The 20,177-nt window shown below is 37.6% G+C and overlaps 2 protein-coding genes across 3 annotated transcripts; one reads left to right on the top strand and one right to left on the bottom strand.

The window, feature by feature from the left end:
• The first annotated feature begins 329 nt into the window (after positions 1-329).
• On the top strand, positions 330-8,011 carry LOC110748397 (RNA-binding (RRM/RBD/RNP motifs) family protein). Of its 2 annotated transcripts, none has more exons than XM_021948389.2 (8): positions 330-759; positions 2,952-3,435; positions 3,622-3,695; positions 3,803-3,933; positions 4,297-4,393; positions 6,392-6,550; positions 7,097-7,197; positions 7,598-8,011. In XM_021948389.2, exons 1-8 carry the CDS (start codon positions 586-588, stop codon positions 7,686-7,688), a joined length of 1,311 nt encoding a protein of 436 aa, XP_021804081.1. In that variant the 5' UTR covers positions 330-585; the 3' UTR covers positions 7,689-8,011. The 2 variants fall into 2 exon arrangements, with proteins under 2 accessions (XP_021804081.1, XP_021804077.1); XM_021948385.2 differs by having other exon boundaries at positions 3,619-3,695.
• Positions 8,012-14,050: 6,039 nt separating this feature from the next.
• On the bottom strand, positions 14,051-19,929 carry LOC110748645 (tRNA (5-methylaminomethyl-2-thiouridylate)-methyltransferase). Its single transcript, XM_021948603.2, has 10 exons — positions 19,484-19,929; positions 19,029-19,103; positions 18,637-18,690; positions 18,310-18,388; positions 18,087-18,214; positions 17,701-17,784; positions 17,267-17,350; positions 16,904-17,055; positions 15,795-15,945; positions 14,051-14,872 (listed from the first exon to the last, which is right to left on the bottom strand). Exons 1-10 carry the CDS (start codon positions 19,832-19,834, stop codon positions 14,417-14,419), a joined length of 1,614 nt encoding a protein of 537 aa, XP_021804295.1. The 5' UTR covers positions 19,835-19,929; the 3' UTR covers positions 14,051-14,416.
• Between the last annotated feature and the right edge of the window lie 248 nt (positions 19,930-20,177).

Genomic DNA, 20,177 nt, shown 5'->3' with positions numbered 1-20,177 from the left:
AAAATTTGGGGATCCCCATAAGGGCCGTACCCGGCCTTGATTTTTCCCTAAAATCTCCCTCCGTTAGGGCCAGGGACCCAATAAGGACCCAACCTGACAAAGATTTTTGCCATCCCTAAGCACGAACTGAATTTGGGATAAAAACTCTTGGGTCTTAAATTTTGAGGGCTTTCGAGAGCATTTGAGTATATTCAAATGAATTTTTTCTATATTTAAAAGTTTAAAAAAAAATAAAAATTTAAAACTGACAATTATGAAATTGGGCTCCAAATTTTACTTATTAACGATTAAACTTTTCAAACACACTCTCATCCTATTCTTTGCTTCTAAACATTTATTATATTTTCATTCACAATTTCCATTTGAATTTTTATAAAAAAGTTTAGCGATAATTTAAACATGTTTCAATCGATATTCATATTTCCGTGATTAATTCAGGCAAAGGGTGTCGTTGAAGTTGTTATATTCCTGTGTCCTTGTCCCGGCCTCCGCCTCCCGGTAGAAAAGCAGTAGAGCTCTAGCATATGATACAGAGAGTCATAGAGACGTAGAAACTCGCAGCGTACAAAGAAAACAAAGAAGAAAATGATGAGCGCTCAGCCTCAACCGCCGAGTAGTATGATGGCTCAGGCTCAAGGGTACCAGCATCATCATCATCAACCAACTTCAGTGGAAGAGGTCAGAACCCTTTGGATTGGGGATTTACAGTATTGGGTCGACGAAAACTATCTCACTACCTGCTTTGCACACACCGGCGAGGTCTCTCTCTCTCTCTCTCTCTCTCTCTCTCTCTCTCTATATATATATATATATATATCAGTAGATATAATATCTATTAGGGTTTTGCTGGGAATTTTAGAGTTTATAATCGGAATTCAGTTTTAATAAAAATGGGTATTTCTTGAATTTGGTTTTGCTTATTGTAGTGTGTCGTTTGAATTTGGATTTGTATGCATATATGTATACAGACTCTACTGATGTAGGACTAGTCTTTAATTTTAAAATTGTTTGTTAGGTTATTTGAATTATGGTTATTGATAATGCAAGGATTTTGTGAATTCTTATTTTGGGATAATTAATAGGTGTGGTGTGGGTAAGGCATTGAGCAGTCTACAGACAACACAAATTTATGAACTTTAGTGCTGAGTAATACTGTTTTGTAAGCCCAAGTAGCGAGGGGTGGGTGAGGAAATGGGTTAGGATTAGGCTAGGTCAATGGTTCAATTCCCTTCCATTATAACCAAACAACATAAACAGTTAATGTGGATAAGTCGTGTCTCACTATTAATCAAGTCATACGTGGTTGGAGTCCTGTGAATAACTAGATGGTTGATAGTCCATTCTTGTAAAGGCCGAGCGAAACTTGCAAATATGATTTCTACTGTTCCATTCAAACATACGAGATTAAACTCATGGTTATTTCTAGAAGGGAGCAAGGCAGTTCTTCTGATATTGAACTTTTGCCCCATTGGAGGTATTTTGAACCTATGGGTTTCAAATGGGATGTAGCCCTCTCCCATCCCATAAACACTGATGGCTGTGAGGTTCTATCCCTAGTTCATGATGCCAAGATAATTTACCATCTATTCTAGCTGGAACCTTCTTCTTTGTTGCTGGCATAATCTTCACATAATCTTCTGGAAACTAGATATGTCTTTGCTTTGTGTTAGGTCTTAATATATGGAACTTTGATTGTAAACACTGTGAAATATGACTTAGACGAGTGAGAAGAGAAATAACAATATACCACATTCGTAGGCAAATAAAATTTCATAGGGTAGACCATTTTCAATCTTTTAGCTGATTAACTTGTATTGAATGCATTCCTGCCTCACATATGGGTTTTGTTTGATTGTTATGTCCTGTTTTCCATGCTTGCATAATCTTTAACTACAACCAATTGTTTAACCAAAAAATAAAAAATAAAAAACTATAACCATTTGGGGCAAGTAAGTTCGGTTTGTTTTTACTTGCATTGATTTTCCTTCAGGAAGATGGAATGTTGACTCATCTTTCCGATCTTTGGTCCGTTACCTGTGAATTATAATGCAGTAATTACTAATTATTGCTCTTGCTTCCTTTTTTCCAAAATGTTGAGGTCTATTGTTGAGGCTTAATGATACCTGATTGATCCCAAAAAAGATTTTAGGCTATTTATGATGTTTATTTTCTTGCAAACCCTATATTAGACAAACCAGTTGATCCCATTGTAGAGCCATATAAAATAATTTGAAATACTGGTTTACCTACTGAAGTACATATTTTGTTTGGTTTGTGGTTCATGAAGAATTAATACTTGTGATATGCTCCAAAAAAGAAGACATTATACTTGTTTGACTCCACCGTAGTGTATTCTTTGCAAAGTGATCCCAAGAGTGCTGTTGATATATATATCATAATCGAACCCTTAACCTAGCCTAATCCTAGCCCATTTCCCTATCCACTGTCACAACTTGAGCTAACTCAAGGGGGTTAGTGCTGATTGTATTTTGTTTCTGACTTCATAAGTTTGGATTTGGTTGTTGCAAGTGATGTGGGCTTGGCCAAGAATTTATTCTTTGCTGTTTGAGGTTTATTTCAGTGTTGGGACAAATAACTGGGCAATACCCATTGGTAGTGTGTGGTTTTGGATTCTCTTGGGATTTGTTTGGAAGAAAGAAATAATAGTCTTTCATGAGAAGCTGAAGGAAGTAGATTTCCTGTAAGAACAAAAAAAAAAAAAAATTAAATAAATAAATTCTGGCTGGTCAGCATAGATGGACATCTTATCCATCTTTTGTTTTAATTATTCTTCTATGGTTTAATAAAAGTATACGTGTTTCATCCAAAGAGTTTTATATATGTCTTGTTTTATTTTAAACAAAGCATGCAGTTCTATAGCGGTGTGCAGAAAAGAGATTCTTGGTGATAAGAGATTCTATTATTTACTTTTGGATGATTACTTTATTCAGGTGATTTCAATAAAGATAATACGTAATAAAATCACTGGCCAGCCAGAGGGTTATGGGTTTGTGGAATTTGTTTCTCATGCCGCAGCTGAAAGGGTTCTGCATGCTTACAATGGGACACTAATGCCTGGAACTGAACAAAATTTTAGATTGAACTGGGCTTCGTTTGGTATTGGGGAAAGACGCCCTGATGCTGGCCCTGAGCACTCTATTTTCGTAGGGGATTTAGCCCCTGATGTTACAGATTTTATGCTGCAAGAAACCTTTCGAACTCAATATTCTTCGGTTAGAGGTGCCAAGGTTGTGACTGATCCAAACACTGGACGCTCAAAGGGATATGGGTTTGTCAAGTTTGCAGATGAGACAGAAAGGAACCGTGCTATGACAGAAATGAATGGTGTTTATTGCTCAACTAGGCAGATGCGTATCAGTGCCGCAACACCAAAGAAAACCACTGGTTTTCAGCAGCAATATGGTGCAGCAAAAGGTAAGGAATATAATTTTATGAATCAATATAGAGATATGTTCAAGTTGCGGCTAGAAAGACTTGCTCCTTTTCTTCTCACTTATTATGCTTCCAGTATTATTTATATTATCTTGATAATGCTCTCTTGAAAAAGTCTATTTACCCTGACTCAAAGATGCACTTACCTGTGGATTTTTCTGGCAGCAGTATATCCTAATCCAGCATACACTACGCCAGCAGTTCCCGTGCTTCCAGCAGATTATGATGCAAACAACACTACAGTAAGTCTGACATTCTTAATTGTATTTGTTTTCTTTAAGAACTTTTTTTTTTGGGTTTTGTGTCTAATATTTTATTGTTGCTATTTATATGGTTATGTCTAATGCAGATTTTTGTTGGTAACTTGGATCCTAACGTCACGGAGGAGGAACTGAAGCAAAGTTTTATGCAGTTTGGAGAGATTCCCTATGTCAAGATTCCTGTGGGCAAAGGATGTGGTTTTGTACAGTTTGGGACAAGGTTTGTTTAGCATTTAAGCCATCACTTGATTGTCCCATTTTCTTTTTGGTAATAATATTTCATCCATCTATTTATTTATATAAGAAGAAAGTTCTGTGCATTGTTCTCTCTCTCTCTACTAATTTTGCAAAACATGGGTAAATGGAATTAGAATGTTGGCTTATTTAGGTTAGCCCTTGTCACATTATCCTTTGCTTATAGAAAAGGTGTTGCATGAGTATGAAGGAAGGAGGCGAGAAAATGTTGCAATGTAGAAAGGACAAAAGCTTGATTTATCTTTGTCAGGCCTTTTGTCCTTCCCCCAAGAAAGACAATGTTACTTTTCTCTTTAGTTGTTTATTGGTTTCACATCTGTCCATATAGGGCATCTGCTGAAGAAGCTATCCAAAGGATGCAGGGAACAATGATTGGTCAACAAGTAGTCCGCATTTCTTGGGGCAGGAGCCCAACAGCTAAACAGGTGGTTGCTCTTTTAGATGGCTTGTCTATATAAAATTCTAGTTTGTCTTCAACCATAATGATGTTTTTGCTTCACGTTTTCCTTCTAAGAGATGGTTTCCATTTTAAAAGACAGGAATATGTGAATGGATGAAGTGTTTGAAAAATTGAGATGCAATGCTTTTGATTTGGGAATAGGCTGCTCTCCACTTTCCATGGAAATGGAGAGGTCTTTGTTAAATCTGCACGATCCAACATGCAGGGCTCCCTTGTATTGAGGCGGCTTTAGCTGTGCTTACAAGTTTGACTTCCCTCTCCATTTGATTTGTTAAATAGAGAGGAGCCATATATCCTTTGACTTGAAAGTTAATATTTCGTTTAAATAGTAAGAAGGAACAGCGAGAGATTGGAGGTTCTTAACTAAGAGCTTACTAATGGTTATCCTCATAAAACATATTGTTTGTATATGCATTACTACAACTTTGCCTAGAATTTAGATGCTCATGGTTGATACGTAAGATGCTTAGCCTTACTTACCTAATGCATCGAGAGTTGCGTTGTATACAAAACAAACTCTTGTACTAGAATATTGAATAACTAGAGTATGGAAAGTATAATATGCATAAAATGGATAGAAAAAACACATCACTTCAAGCAAGTATGATTGCTATTGTTTTAATACTTAGGGTTTTAATACTAATCTATGGAAAAAAGAAAAAAAATTAAATGCTATGTATCACTTTAAAGTAGAACTTCTATATCAACTTTGATGAATTATTTGATTTTACCATGAATAGAAAGTGTTACTTAAGGTGAGAAATTTTTTAGTTAGATCATTACGGATCTATGTTTTTCTTAACTAAAAATTGAAGTTATTTGATTTCAAAATATACTTTAATTATGAAGACAAGAACAGTAATAGAAGTAAATTAATATAATTCCTGAAAAATAGGAGTATAGAGGGGAGGGAGGGATACAGTGGTGAAATTAAAAAGAAGGGCAGAAAAGGGAAAACCTTTATCTAAAGTGACATAATTTAAATTAGGGTACTTAACACATTTGTGCTTATGTATATAAGATAGATTTAAAACTGATTGGCGCCCATCATATGAAGGGGGTTAAATCTTATGGAGATGTGCAGGGAAAGCATTACTATGGATTGTCTGGAGTGAAAGAGAGTATAACTTTTTTTTTTAAAGAGAGAAGAAGGGTTCAAAATACTTTTGAGGAGAATAGTGCATTCTTCAATATCGTTGCCTTTGATATCACCTGTTTTCAAAGAATTCTTTGAAGCTCTCTGTTTAGGGATGGGAAGAGTGTTGTTTTCTACTGATTTCTTGTGTTGTACGATATGTATTGTTCTATTAGCATAGCATGGAGGTGGATTGCTGGTTCTCCCTTCATTACTTTGTACTTTTCCTCTATTAATTTTTTTTTCTTGTTATATAAATACAAAAAATATATAGGGTAGTATTTCAAGTGATTTTTATTATATAACCGGTTGTTCTACAAAATTTATAATTTTATTCTTCATGTGTTAGATATAAAAACCTTGATGGTGTAAAATAAGTTAAAAAAACCACAAGTTCTGTTTGACAACTTAATATGCGATCAACATCTTTGATTGAAGATATTAATAGAGTTTATTCTTAACTTTTAAAGATATGAAGATTATTAAATTAAGGCATGACTTAACAGATTTTTATTAAATGTGTCTTAGGACTCTGAAAAAAAAATTTAGGTAATTTTGAACTCTACTTGTGGAGTTGAGAATACCATAAATTAATAACATGTGAGTTTTCCCCCCCTCTTTTTGTCAGAGGGTGGGGATGGAGGAAAGAGAAATCAGAGAAATGTATTCAGTGAGTAGGATATTTATGACATTTGCACTTTTATATGTAGTTGAAATAACCATATGCCTTCCTAATACCGTTCTGGAAAATTTGTTTCATACACTCACAGATGCATAAAAGATATATTTATAGTTGGATGCCTAACCTGAAAAACTGTCTAATTGTAGGATGTACCTGGTAGCTTTGCTCAGCAAGTAGATCCAAACCAATGGGCTGCATATTATGGTTATGGACAAGGCTACGATGCCTATGCTTATGGGGCTACCCAGGATCCATCATTATATGCATACGGTGCATATGCTGGTTACGGCCAATATCCTCAACAGGCAGGCTTTATAAATTCTATATTATGATGGATAACCTTGTATCTTAGTTCAAAATTCGGAGTCGAGATCAGATGAAATACATATCGTCATCAGAAAGCTAAGAGGATGAGCTATAAGAGTTTCCATTTTATTGCTCATTTTATTTATTCTCTTTTTTGGAATTCTTACCCTTCCCTTCTCATTGTGTGTGAGAGTCACACCTAGTTATCAATGGCTTGCAATCTTATTTTCTTTTCTTCTTTATAAAAAAAAAAAAAAAAAATTGTAACGATGACGGAAGGGCAAATTATTATAGATAAATAAAACCTCACATGCCTACAATTTACCTGAACTTTTCCTTTCATTTTTATTATAGAATTTTTGGCTCTCTCGGATATACAATTCAGCTCTGTAATACATTTCCTGCATGAATTATGGAGATTGATTAGACTTTGTAGTTTGTAATGACTACTTCCGAATGCCTTGAGAAAGTGAAGGATGTGGTAGTTTAAGGATTGTAACTTGTTAGCTTTTATTTGAATATATTTTTTCGTGCTTTGTTTTCAGGTTGAAGGAGTTCAAGATATTGCAGCTATGGGAGTTACTGCCCCCTCTGTGGAACAGAGGGAGGAGTTGGATGATCCCTTGGCTACACCTGATGTTGATAAGTATATCTTTTCACCTTTTCAGTTAATGCAGCATACTTTAAATGGATAACATTTAGTAAATCTAAAGTTGAGTGAGTTAATAAAAGGTCAAATGTTCAACCATTATGGAAATATTCATAGAATGTAAAAATGGCCTCACATGAAAAACTAACATACTTATGGGTGAAATACAAAGACATTTTGTATGACTTGTCTTTTTCTCAACACAATTTTTGTTTTGAGTCTCACATTAATAGTTCTGATAAGGCAAGATAACAAATCCTCCCTACTTTCAAAGATCAAAAGTTGTGAATTGTAATTTCATATTCTCTTGGCAGCTTTGGTGTAAAGAGGAAAATATCATACTTAATGCACTCATATACAGGCATTTGACTTGTTTGCTTCTCTGGTTGATTGATAGGTTAAACGCAGCTTACCTCTCCGTTCACGGAAGGGCCATCTTAGGCCGTCCAATGTGGCTGAGAACATCATCCTTTACTCAGCAAGCTTAGTCAGGGTTAGCGTAATGTCATGACGTTTGTTTGGTTGGGACTGTCTCAATTTTCTCAGAGATAGACATGATAAATGCAAGAGAAGATGCAATCAGGTGTGCTTCGCATTCATAAACAATGGATATAGTGGGTGTAACTGAGGCTGGGAAGAGTATCGTGGCACTGCACTTTATTTTATTATTCTGTAGGAGTTAAGTCCCTCTAATTTTCCAACCAGAGGCTGGCGATTTGGATCTCTCGGTACGAAACTATGTTAAGTTGGAGACCTGGTGCCTATGACAAAGGTCTAGGTTTTTGTTCAAATGAAACAAAAATATCACAAAGACTCCCCTGTTAAGATTTAATCATAACGAGCTTTAAAGAAAAGGAAGTGGCCCTAACGGAAATTTTCTAGCACCAGGTCTCCACTCTCTGTCTCTTTATTTCTCTGCCTAAAATTCTCTGGCTTTGTTTTTCTTCAAAATACCACCTATCATCAAGACCATTAAACTTTCCGTTAAAAATAATCACGTGTGAGTTAACATAACTATTTTGTGTCGATTTGACACTAGAATTTTTTTGGGTGCCAAATTCCAACTGGAACTTTTTTTTTGGCGCCGAATCACCCCTTCAAATCATCTTTATTTTTTGGGTCAAATGTACTTTCCATTAAACAAATGAGAGTACATCAGAAGATGAAAACGCAACTACCAACAGCCAGCCACACCAAACAAAAGAGCAAACACCACAAGACTACCAACAGCCCAAAACAAAAGCCAATTAACCACGAACATCTACTAGGAATAGAAGTTTGGACCCCTAGTAGAAGTCTACTCCCTAGGGGTCCAAGTGGAAGGGGCTTGGATCCTTTAAACAAGAGGTCCTGGGTTCGATCCTAGGCGCTTGCGAATAGAGCAGACTTTGTTGGGAGAGGTCCCCGCTTTGCGCCCGACAGTACCCTGAGGGTTAGTCCCCGCAATCGCGCGGGGGATACCTTGGTTTTCACCAAAAAAGGGAGCCCATTAGCTTGAAGCACAAACACCAGGAAGATGGGGAACAAGAGTCCCAAATTTCGTCACACATCCTTCGCCTTGCTCGAAGAGCTGCAGCATCCGCTGCTTTGTTGGCTCCCTGGGGAACCCAATTCCAAGAGCAGCTATAGACATTGGAACTATGCTTCCGTAGAGCCGCAAGGACCAACTCTTTTGAATCCGACTGAAAAATAACTCGTTTGCCAACTTAACCCCCCTCAGTGCAGCATGAACCTTCGCTTCAATAGCTGAAGCCGTAAGCCTAGAGCCACAATTACCACCAATCAGCACAGCATTTGCATGGCTGATGAGAATTGCTATCCCACTAGGCATCGACATTGATCTTATAGATAGGGTGGGGTGGGGGCATCCATCTTCCGTAGGATCCAGAACTTCAATCGGAAAGCACTGCAGCTGTAAAAACTCGTGAACCATACGCAGGGCATCTCTCAAAGATCTTCGTGGACACACCAGGGATGAGGGAGCCATCAAAGATTGCCACACATCTGCTTTTCCATATACTCCAACACGTTTAGGCAATCCATCGTTCTAATAAACCAGTCATCCATGGTTGATATGCTCTGCCTATTGACTTGATGACACAGACGCCCACCAAATCAAATGCCCTGCACCCAATCACACAACAGTCTCAGGGAACTCCCCACAAAGAGGGCAAAGAGGAGAGAGACCAAGGTGGCTCCTGTAATGTGCTTGCTTAGTCGGCAGACAACCTGTGCTGATTTTCCATAACAAGTTTTTTAGAACTTCCAGATCGCCTTATCAATGTGTCCTGAGGTTGAAGGTCTATCATGGGAGGGACTAACAGAAGCAATGGACAAGAGGTTGTAACCAGACTTTACAGAGTAACTACCATTTCGATTATACGGCCAAATAAGCCTGTCTCTAGCATCAATCAAGTTATTGATCCATTCATGAGAGGAATGATTAGGACAGTTTCATCATTTACTTCAGTATCAATCTCAACACCTTGCTTTGGGGTGACAACACAGTCCGGAGCACAGGGAATCCACATATCAGTCCATAACTTTGTTCCCCCCCCCGTTAAGAACTTGCTAACGAGCCCCCCTCAGAATGAGGTTGCGACCTTCCAACAAACTCGACCAAGCCCAGGTCGATCTGGCCCATTTTCTAGCCTCAAGAAACTCATTGTTCGGGAAATACAGGCTCTTATTCAGTTTGACCCAAAACGCATTAGGTTCCATTAGAATCCTCCAACGCTGTTTTGCAAGTAAGGCAGATTTAAACTCCCCTCAGGCTCCTAAAACCCATGCCCCCTTCCTTCTTAGGGAGCCCCAACTCCTTCCAACTTATCCAGTGGATTTTGTTAGTGTCCTGGTTTAGCCCCCACCAAAAATTTGCCAGAATACTATCAAATAGGATAGGAAGGAACAGCCTGGGCAACAGATTTGATTAAAAATTCCTTGCCAGCTTGAGAGAGGAGGCTCCATTTCCACCCCTGAACTCTCTTAATAATTTTATCTTTCACAAAATTCAGCGCCTCCTTTGACCGCCCCCACAACGTAAGGAGACCAAGATATTTACCCAGATCCATGGTGATATTAACGTTGAGACCCTCTCATTTTTTTCCTCTAACATCATTAGGGAGTATTAGGGCTGAAAGAGAGGTTCGATTTCTCATAGTTGACAAGTTGTCCTGATGCATCACAATAAGACTTCAAGATTTGGCACACCACCCTACAATTGTACTCAGTAGCTTTTAGAAATAGGAGTGAATCGTCAACAAAAAATAAGTGTGACAGAACCAGACCAGTTCTCCCGAATTTAATACCATGAAGGATACCACGTGAGACAACATCGTTAAGCATTGAGGAAAGAACATCACTGATGATGATGAGCAAATAAGGAGATAACGGGTCGCCTTGACGAATACCCCCTGTCGACTTAAAGTCATCTCCTGCCTTCCCATTAACAATAATAGCAAACTCCACCGAAGAGATGCACCTCATAACCATCATTACCCAATTCCGAGCAAACCCCATTTTGAGCAAGACGGCCTTGACAAAATCCCAGTCAATCCGATCATAGGCTTTATTCATGTCTAATTTAAGCCCCATTTCAAAAATCCCGCTTGATCTTCTAACTTTTAGAGAATGGAAGGCCTCGTGTGCAATGAAGATATTATCCTGGATTTGCCATCCCAGGATGAAGGCACATTGCTGAGGAGAAATAAACTTATCGAGGAAAGGTTGCAGCCGGTTTGCAAGAATCTTTGAAATAATCTTGTATGAGTAGTTGCACAGGGCAATGGGACGAAACTGCACAACCATCTCCGGGTTTGGGGCCTTGGGAATAAGGGCAATTTCAGTTTATTCAAGTCCCCAATAGCTGTATCATCAAGAAAAAACCCCTGAACCAATTTACAAACATCGTGACCTACAATATTCCAATAATTATGATAGAAGATACCATAAAACCCATCCGGGCCCGGAGATTTTAGAGCCCCCATTTGGAAGGCAGTGCTCTGAATTTGCTCATCAGTAATAAGGGCCAGCAGACAAGCATTCATGTTGTCAGCAATAACTGGAAAGACAAAGGTTAGTATATCACCCCAATCTCTTGGCCCTTATGAGGTAAAGAGATTACAAAATTAGTCTTCAATAGTCCTCCGCACTTGAGCTTCATTGCACACCCAAACGCCATTTGCATTTTTTTATCTTGGCCATTCGGTTTTTCCTCCTCTTCTGGACTGTAGAATTGTGGAAATAAGCAGTGTCGGCATCACCCTCTTTTAACCATTTTGTTTTTGCTCTTTGCTTCCAGTAAAGTTCCTCCCTTCTCCAAATATGGTTTAAGTCAATCCCCACCTGATCAATTCTAGTAGCGTTGACATCCCAATTCTGCTGAGGTCGATCAGGTTCAGCTAAAAGGTTGCTTGCCATCTTCTTGTTGTTTGAGAACTTCACATCACTCCATTTCCTCAACTCCATTCTACAACCCCTGAGTTTTCTCTCCCAGCTCACCTTACCATTGCCATCTTCACAATTCCTTATACGCCAACTTTTATCAATGACCTCTTTACACTTCGGGTCAGAGACCCAGTAGGCTTCAAATTTGAAGGGTTTAAAGCCCTTTCGGGTTCGCAGCTCTGTCTGTACCAACAGGGGTCGTTTGGTACGACGGACTGTCATGGACTGAACTAAATCCTGGGACTGTCTCGGATTAGCTTAGATTGGCCTAAGCTGGATTAAGTACTGACCTACGTTTGGTGCTGCATCGGACTAAGAAGCTGGAGTGTAAAAATAGTGAAGACCTATGTTTGGTGCTGTGTCGGACTAAAAAATAATTATTTAAATATTTAAATATAATAATTTTTAGATAATTAAATGTAATTTAATAAGATCTTAAAACTATGAACATACTTTCTAGATACCAAATTTACATGTAGATTCAAAGTTAGAATTTCTCCACAAAGTCCTAACAAATCAACAAAGAAAGCATTCCAAAAATGCCATCAAGCCCATTCATAGCAATTTTTGAATGCCATTATATATGTAAATTTCAACACCCATTCAAGAATAAATAATAAAAATCAATACCCATGTAGGAAAATTTCATTTCACAATATAAGTGGAATACAAATTTACTCTCATTTGTCCTTACAAACTACTAATTCTTGGGCCTAATTGTAACTAGCATAAGTCTAGTATTTTGCTAGTTCTCTTCAGAAGTCATGATCCAAAAGTTTCAATCATTGCCAAAATACAAGTGCAAGCAATGCAAGCCCTTGATGTCTTCTTCAATCACAAAAAGCCACCTACCAAAGTGAAAAAAAATGAAAAAATCTGTCTTAAGTATGTGATTACATTTCATCAGGCAAAGCTAACAATATAAATTAGAAACCTAGTCAATGATGACCGTCCATGGAAAGTAATTGAATACTGAACATAACAAGATAAAACTTTACTTCTTATTGCTTTGATCTTCAGTGAGGCCTACATTTCTTTGGATTTCCACTCCATCTAAAAACACCTGAATCCGGATTGTAAGAGACCAAAAAATCAAAATCAACAAACTCATGTAAGGCTTAAAAGTCAATGTCAATTGCAGACATACAAAAAACATCTATCTCAATTTGAATGTTCAAAAGCACAGAGTGTATGATTCATATCACATATATGACTAATGTAATGTGACGAACCGATGACTACTCAACACAACCACAAAAAAAGGGGACACGTTATCTAATAGATAAGCTAGACTACTCAACACAACCGCAAAAAAGACTAAAATTTGGCATGTTTTGGTGCCAAACCAATGACTAAGCATGTCATTAGTCCTCCAATGAAGCAACTCTTGAGAAACTCACCACTACCTTTGTCTCGAATGCCCATGTGGTAGCCAAGATCAAAATCAAGAATTGCATTACCACCCCATTGCATAACCCAACTGAGTGCCACATTTTAGCAAACAGTTGGAATGCATGTTGTGCTATGGACTTTTGCCCAACACCAGAAGCATTAAGCCCCAAACCCAATTCTTTAAAGATTGAAACCTATGAATCTTATGAACAAAACCAATGGACTCTGAACCAGCAATAATGGCAACAAAATAAGACAAAGAAACAAGCAAACCTTTCGTGCATTTGGGTTCAGGAATTTGCGATGTCGCTGATATCCACGATTGAAAACCGACAAAGCCCACTTCAAGTACAAACAGAGTCGTTCAATTGGTTGATGACCATGTTGTTCACAGCATTCATAGGCTCTGTAATTTCAGGTGGCCTAAAAGCATCATCAGAAACAAGAAATTCACTCTTGCAATCAAGACTGACATGGATGGCGCCCTCAGAATGGAGAAATATTTCAAGTGCTTCTCAGTCTTGCAATCAAATCCTTCGTGAAGGTCAATGGAAGAATTGTGTGGCAGAGTCGATACACACTGAACCAAGATATCACGAAGCAGGACAAGAAGAAGAAGAAACTGGTTTGCGTTGTGTCGGACTCGCTTGTTCTATTCAGCGAGAGCGCTATTTAGCGAACCCATTTTCAGCCGCACTATATTAGAAGGGCGAGTGAGCCCTTTTTTTACTGTTTGGGCTATATAGTCTCATTTAAGTTAGTCCAGCCTTAAACCAAACATGGGTTTGAAGTATTATTTTGTCCAGTCCAGTCTAGTGAGGCCTACCAAACAAGGCCACAAAGGACAGTGTTCCAAGCCGACAACTGGCAGATGTGTCCAGCCCTCAACTCATCTTGGAAATAGAAATTGACTTGATTTTGAAATCTGATAAAACTAAATGAATCGAAATTAGTTACCTCCTTCCCTTGGTTGAAATTTGAAACAATTCCATTCAAGTAGTCCTGCCGGATATTATTGTGTTCGTTTGTTTTCAAGAGACGGTCCATTCTTTATTAAGAAATCAGAATATAGTGTATAAATATGAGTAAGATACATGGAAAATCAGCAGCCAAGTGGCGCAAATGCAACCCTTCCTATGATAATAAAACTATGCTCCTTGGGAAAATGCTTGAAAAAATAATTACCCCAAGGGCCAAGACTTATATGACCACTGCATACTCTGGCAAACAAATTTTACAACTACCACTCCTCTACTATACATGAATGGAACAGAGAGGATCACCGGAAAGAGCAAAGGGCTATCTCTAATTCTCATTTGTAGGGTATTTTTTTCCCGCCATATGCCTCGAAACTGTCTGCATTGTGAGATTAGAATTTCTAGAATATGCGCAACCACTTCTCTCGAAACTTCTGCAGCCAATTTACAGGGAATCGGGTTATTGCTTCTCCTTGAGATACCTGCATTCGTTGTTTGGCAGCAGAAATTCCAGAATGTTTCAGTCCTTGACAAAGTTCCATGCCATCTACCTGATCAGACTCCGTTATCGGATTCTCTGGTTTTACTTTTATCTTAACGGGTTTACCAAGAAGTGATTTATCTTCCATTCTTGCAATTTCAAGAGCTCTTGCACATATAGGAAAACCTTGATCATCCCAAGACTCCAAAATCACACCGGAGCCCAAGCAAGTTCTTCCCTGGTAGAAGGCCGCAAACTGCCCAGCTGCCAGGCCTTGATCATCTTCAGATAAGTGGACAACTGCAACATCTTCATGACCATATTCACCAGGTTCCATTATTAAGCTACAATTACGAAAACCAGGCCCATGTCTAACCTGAAAGGTTTAAAACATTTCAGCTTCTTTTCACTACGATTCTAAACATTAAAACCACAAACCATATAACATGATTCAAAGCTTTCCTTGTATCACCCATCCTTGCAAGACTTATCAACCAGCCGTGACACATTAGTCCACATCTAGTTAATACAACTTGATTTAAAACCTTATGTGATGAATGTCGGTCCAATTTGTTGTAAATGCTTCCAAGTGGAAGTTCTGACTTTGATACCAAGTGAAAGAGTAACAGAAAACAACTTATACGAGTGGATAGTTTTCTATGTCATGGTCAAGAGAGTCATTACTTATGAGACGGCCACAGACATGAAACTCTTGTTTCTCAAAACTCAAAAGAAAAGAAAGGACAAGATCAACCAAAAGTTATAAATTAAAAAAAAAACGAAATGAAACAAAAAAACATGTAAAAACTCTAGGCTACAACCATTTATTTCATACATTCATTTGTGGAGATAATATTTATTTTTTCTCTTTAGTGAGACAGATAATACCTCAATAAAAAATATTTATACCACATTAAATGTCCACATTGTGGACCACATCTCTAGTAGAGGTGGACCCACTTGCGGTCTAGAATATGGTCAGTATGTATGTGGTACATGCAGCATCACTCGATAATATTGAGAGTTTGAGGTTCAAGGATAATGAGGCTTTTTTTGAAAAAAATAAAAATAAAAATTAGATATGATGTACAAAGTATGTAAAGGTCTGGATAGTGGAACTTGATGAGGCCTCAAATATTTTAGCAAAGTTCAATAATGACAACTCTTCCTAATTGTAAAATAAAGACTAATAAGACTTACTCAGAACACTCGTCAGAAAAATAATAGCATTGCATTCTGAAAACTAATATAGAAAAAATCTATAACAGGAGTAACAGATCGATTTTAAATCCTTGTACCTTGCACTGTAGCTGACTGATCTGGTTTGGGGGAAAACCATTTAACCATTTCACGGAGCCAACACGAAACAGACGCCTTCTTTTGTCAACCGAAAAGTAATTTCTTGACACAAACACTACATTGTTTTTTATATCCTTCTCAACAACATACCTGCATAAGAGGAGACGACACACATTAAAGCTGAAAAATGTTGTTTATATTAGTTCAAGACGACCCACACATTAATACAATGATTCTCAATAAAGTAGGATAAAGCATAGATATGTCCACATGTCTCTCAACCTTTTCATTCATGGTTAAGTTTCTACAGTTGAAATATGTAAGAAAAGAATTTTGATTAGAGAAATATGTAAAATTGTAATCGTACGAACATTTTGCAATTTCATGAAATAGTAAAAACTATGTTGCAAACCATTGCTTGCAATGCATTTTAACTTCACAAAACATGTCTCTGCTTAAATTGGAACCATTCTGACATTCTAACTTTACAAAAATATTATTTGCTATTTTATCAATAAATAAAGTTAAATACTCTAATTTAAATATAATTTTATTTATTTATTAAAGAGAGTAATTGGGTTAAGGCCAAGCCTACCCGAAGCTGGTAGGGCAACCATTGGCCAGTAAGCTGCTAGGGCATGGTCCCAAGATTTAGGTAGTGAGTTGACCTAACCCTGCCCACTGACCGGTTGATGGTCCACAAGACCAAGCGTGGACCAGCTTGTGAACTAGTTTTGACAGGTCAAGCTGACCTGACAAGTTCATGACCCTAAATGCCATGTCGGCACAATCATCCTTTCAGAAGTATCCACAAACACATCATGTAGGAGGATCCTACAGGATTTCTGTAGCTATAGTATGGGGAAATAATGAAATACAAGCCATTCTCATCCTAAATATAATATACAATACAACATTGGTGTTCGATTTAGAACCACATAACAATTAAAAACTACTGGATAATATGAACACACAAAAACAAAAACAAATATTATATAGCGCCACTATTGCTTCCCCATTGACCAGATTTAAGATTAAAACGATAACAGAGCAAGTTCCATCAGAAAACCTTAGACGTGGTCCAACAATTAACAGTGAGACAGCATACCAGGGTCCTCCCGGAAGGCGTAGACCTTGTCGTTGACCAATAGTGTAGAACCAAAACCCCCGATGTGTTCCTAGGAAATCTCCTGTCTCAGCTTCCAATATGATACCTTCCTTCTCCCCTATTTGTCTTGCAATAAATTCACTGAACTTTATCTATAACCAAAAAGAAAAATAAAAAACTGAGGGAATTATGTTAAGGATTTAAAAAAGGCCGCTCAAGTAAACCCATAAAGAATCAATCAATACTACTACTCCAAGTTCGACCACATGAATGTTGGCATCCATATAGATAGTTGTGCCATTCAAAGGATGAAATTATCTTCTGGAAAATGGGTAAGAATGTTGGGAGCTCCACAAAACTTACCTTCCCAAGAAAACATATTCCTTGTGAATCCTTTCTCTGTTTGTTAAGCAGATCAAACTTCATTGCAAGCTTGCGAACTTCATCCTATAGAAATATCCACAGAAATAAGAGAAAGGGTAGAACTACATGCAAGAGTTTACAGGATGGCCAAAAAAATAACAAAAATAAATTAAAAGGATTACATATGCATGAAGGTGGAAAAGTTTGACATCAACAAGTTAATAACATCACTTCGTTTCCAATTTTATTATTGGAGAAGTTAATACAGTTACAGTGAGCCTTTTCAATTTTTTGTACACAATACATGCTTTATTCCCAGCTGAAGTTTGTGATTCAATAAATATTCAACATTTAATAGATGTTTATATTTTACAACTAGCTAAAATAAGTATCTAGTGAAGTGTTGCATATCATTAAAACTAGTACCCACTCACCTTTGACAGACAACCAAGTGGGAATATTAATTGCTTAAGCTGAGCCTGAGAAAGATGTGAAAGGAAGTATGTCTGATCCTTCACCTAAAATTTCAAAAGTTAGACATTATTCAGAGAGCAATCTGCATATAGCAAATAGCATGCAAAGAGAAGCAATGCCGAGATGCAAACTTTGAATTCCGTAATGTTTCAAGGTTTATAATCACAGAGCAACGTATACCTGAGGACATATGATGACAACAAAACTTACATATATGTCTACACAGCAGAAGACCCTATTTGAACACCAAATGAATTAACCTCAAACTTAACAAGTTTAACAAGTCAAGATTGATAATCCAAAATGAAAAGAATAAAAGTTGTCAAATTGTATCGAATATAGGTACCATATCTTGTGATAGTTCTAAAACTGAATCCTTGTCCATTTCACCTGCAGATGGGTGGACAACATTTGCATAATGTCCAGATGCCACATAGTCAAACTTCATACAGCTGATGGCATCCATGAATGCACCTGAAACGTTACGTAAGCTTAAGAAATGAAGAACTATATTTGGATTCCGAATCATTATAGTCACAACTGAATTCCAAGTTCAACTCAATGCATACCAAACTTTATTCTTGTATTGCAAAGAATGTCTGGATTAGGAGTTCTACCACATCGATACTCTTCGATAATGTAGGACACCTGAAACATGAAAAAATAACTTTCATGAATTAATTGAAGAATAAAGACTAGTTTCTTCCAGTTACCCAACAAGAAGGCAGCTGAGGATGAAGGCTGCCCAAAAATATAATTGTTTATTTAAAGTTTTAAACTCACATTGTGAGATACACAGAACTTGATTATCAAGCATATAACTAAAAGACTACATAGAGATGTGACAACTATAAGAACATAATCTACAATTGAAACACAGGAAAAGTAATGCATACCACATTCTTCCAATATTCATTCGTCAAATGCACGACTTCTAGTGGGACATCAACCTGTAAACCAATATCATTTCGTTTCAGTTGTAAAGCACCCCCTTTGCCTAACCTATACCAAGAACACCAAGATAAACTTCTTCTATCACAAATAGTAGCGTAAGGCTTCCGTCAAAAACATCTATGTATGGATTCATGTATGTAAAGCAGATGAATGGCAAATGAGGATAGATAAATTCAAGAACCAGAATGAAGGTGGGTTCATTTGTTTTGTGTGTGTGTTCTGTTTGAGAACCATAGAATCCCAAAAATGAGAACACTCAGAATGAAGGAAAAATAAGATTATAAATCAAATTCTTTTCACACCGCTTATGTTTGTAGTATAGAAATAAAGTGACCTGATTGCAGACAGCTTTTGCATACTTCAAATCTTCTTCCCATGGGCATTCTGACCAAAAGTTCTCAAAGTCTTCCTACACAAAACCATACATCAGAAGCAGCTTTTCTTTCTTTCTTGGGACTAAAACACACAACATTAACAAAGAAGTGAATAAGAAATATATAAAGACACTAGCGTCCTACCTACTCAAAATAATCCAAATAACTCGCGGGAAACATATTGGAGCTAACTAATGACTCGTTAAAATAAAGAAAGCACATTTGAAAGAAGTTTCGAACTTCAGTCCAAATTTGAACCTTGAATCAGACTCAGCTGAATCTAAACCTCCATAATATTAAATGATTCCAACTAATAACCCAACAAGTTCACGTTTTGCTATATTTCTGCAATACCCAAAAGAAAAGTTTTCCCAATTCTTCTAAAACTGTCAAAATAGGTTTCATGTCAGCATACTTGGAACCAAATTTTGAGGTAAAAGGCGGTGCAGGAGTGACCGGCGGCATGGAGGAGGCGGAGGGCGACACTGCTATCGACGCCGCCGCTAAGCAAGACGGCAACTTTAAGGCTCTGATGGGGCATAGAGCAGGACAAGTGAGGCCCAAGATCTCCATTGAAGCTGTTTGGAGGATGTGGAGTTTGGGGAACTGCGGAGGAGGAAGAGCAGCAGCGAGAGAGGCGTCTAAGGAAGAGGGTTCTTGCGTGGTTTGGAGAGTGAGGGAAAAGTGAGAGATGGAGCTTGAGGATTTGGTGGGGTTTGAGAGGGAGAGAGATGGAGGAGATGTAGGGGAGGAGCACAGAGGCCATTGCAGGCACGGATCAATGTTCGAAAATGGGGTGGGCTTTACTTTCAAATTAATTATCCCAAGCGGAAACTTTATCTCAAACAGTTTTTCTTTTCTTTCCTTTTTTTGTTTTTGTTTTTCTCTTGACATTTCCCAAAGATCAATTTTATGCCAAGCCCCAACCAAACCTGCAACAACCGCATGTTTACTAGAAATTAATGGGAGTGAAAATGAGGGTGCACACAAAATCAAGAACTCAATTTTTAATTTTGGAGGAATTAGATTCTTTGGTAGGATGTGGTATTCTAATTCCTAAAAAAGTATCACATGAAGAATTAATCTTTTTTTATTTATAGGAATCCGGA

This window comes from Prunus avium, chromosome 5 (genome assembly GCF_965620075.1).
Source record: "Prunus avium chromosome 5, drPruAviu1.hap1.1, whole genome shotgun sequence".
NCBI classification, from domain to species: domain Eukaryota; kingdom Viridiplantae; phylum Streptophyta; class Magnoliopsida; order Rosales; family Rosaceae; genus Prunus; species Prunus avium.
This window is presented reverse-complemented; position numbering and strand designations above follow the sequence as displayed.

Excerpts from the sequence above, each read along its gene's own strand:
- LOC110748397 (XM_021948385.2), top strand. The coding sequence starts at position 586 with ATGATGAGCGCTCAGCCTCAACCGCCGAGTAGTATGATGGCTCAGGCT. Across the intron at positions 3,436-3,618 it reads GCAATATGGTGCAGCAAAAG|CAGTATATCCTAATCCAGCA; the intron begins GTAAGGAATATA and ends TTTTTCTGGCAG. Across the intron at positions 3,934-4,296 it reads TTTGTACAGTTTGGGACAAG|GGCATCTGCTGAAGAAGCTA; the intron begins GTTTGTTTAGCA and ends CTGTCCATATAG.
- LOC110748645 (XM_021948603.2), bottom strand. The coding sequence starts at position 19,834 with ATGGCCTCTGTGCTCCTCCCCTACATCTCCTCCATCTCTCTCCCTCTC. Across the intron at positions 18,215-18,309 it reads CAATACAAGAATAAAGTTTG|GTGCATTCATGGATGCCATC; the intron begins GTATGCATTGAG and ends GTAACGTTTCAG. Across the intron at positions 17,351-17,700 it reads CACTTGGTTGTCTGTCAAAG|GATGAAGTTCGCAAGCTTGC; the intron begins GTGAGTGGGTAC and ends ATATTTCTATAG.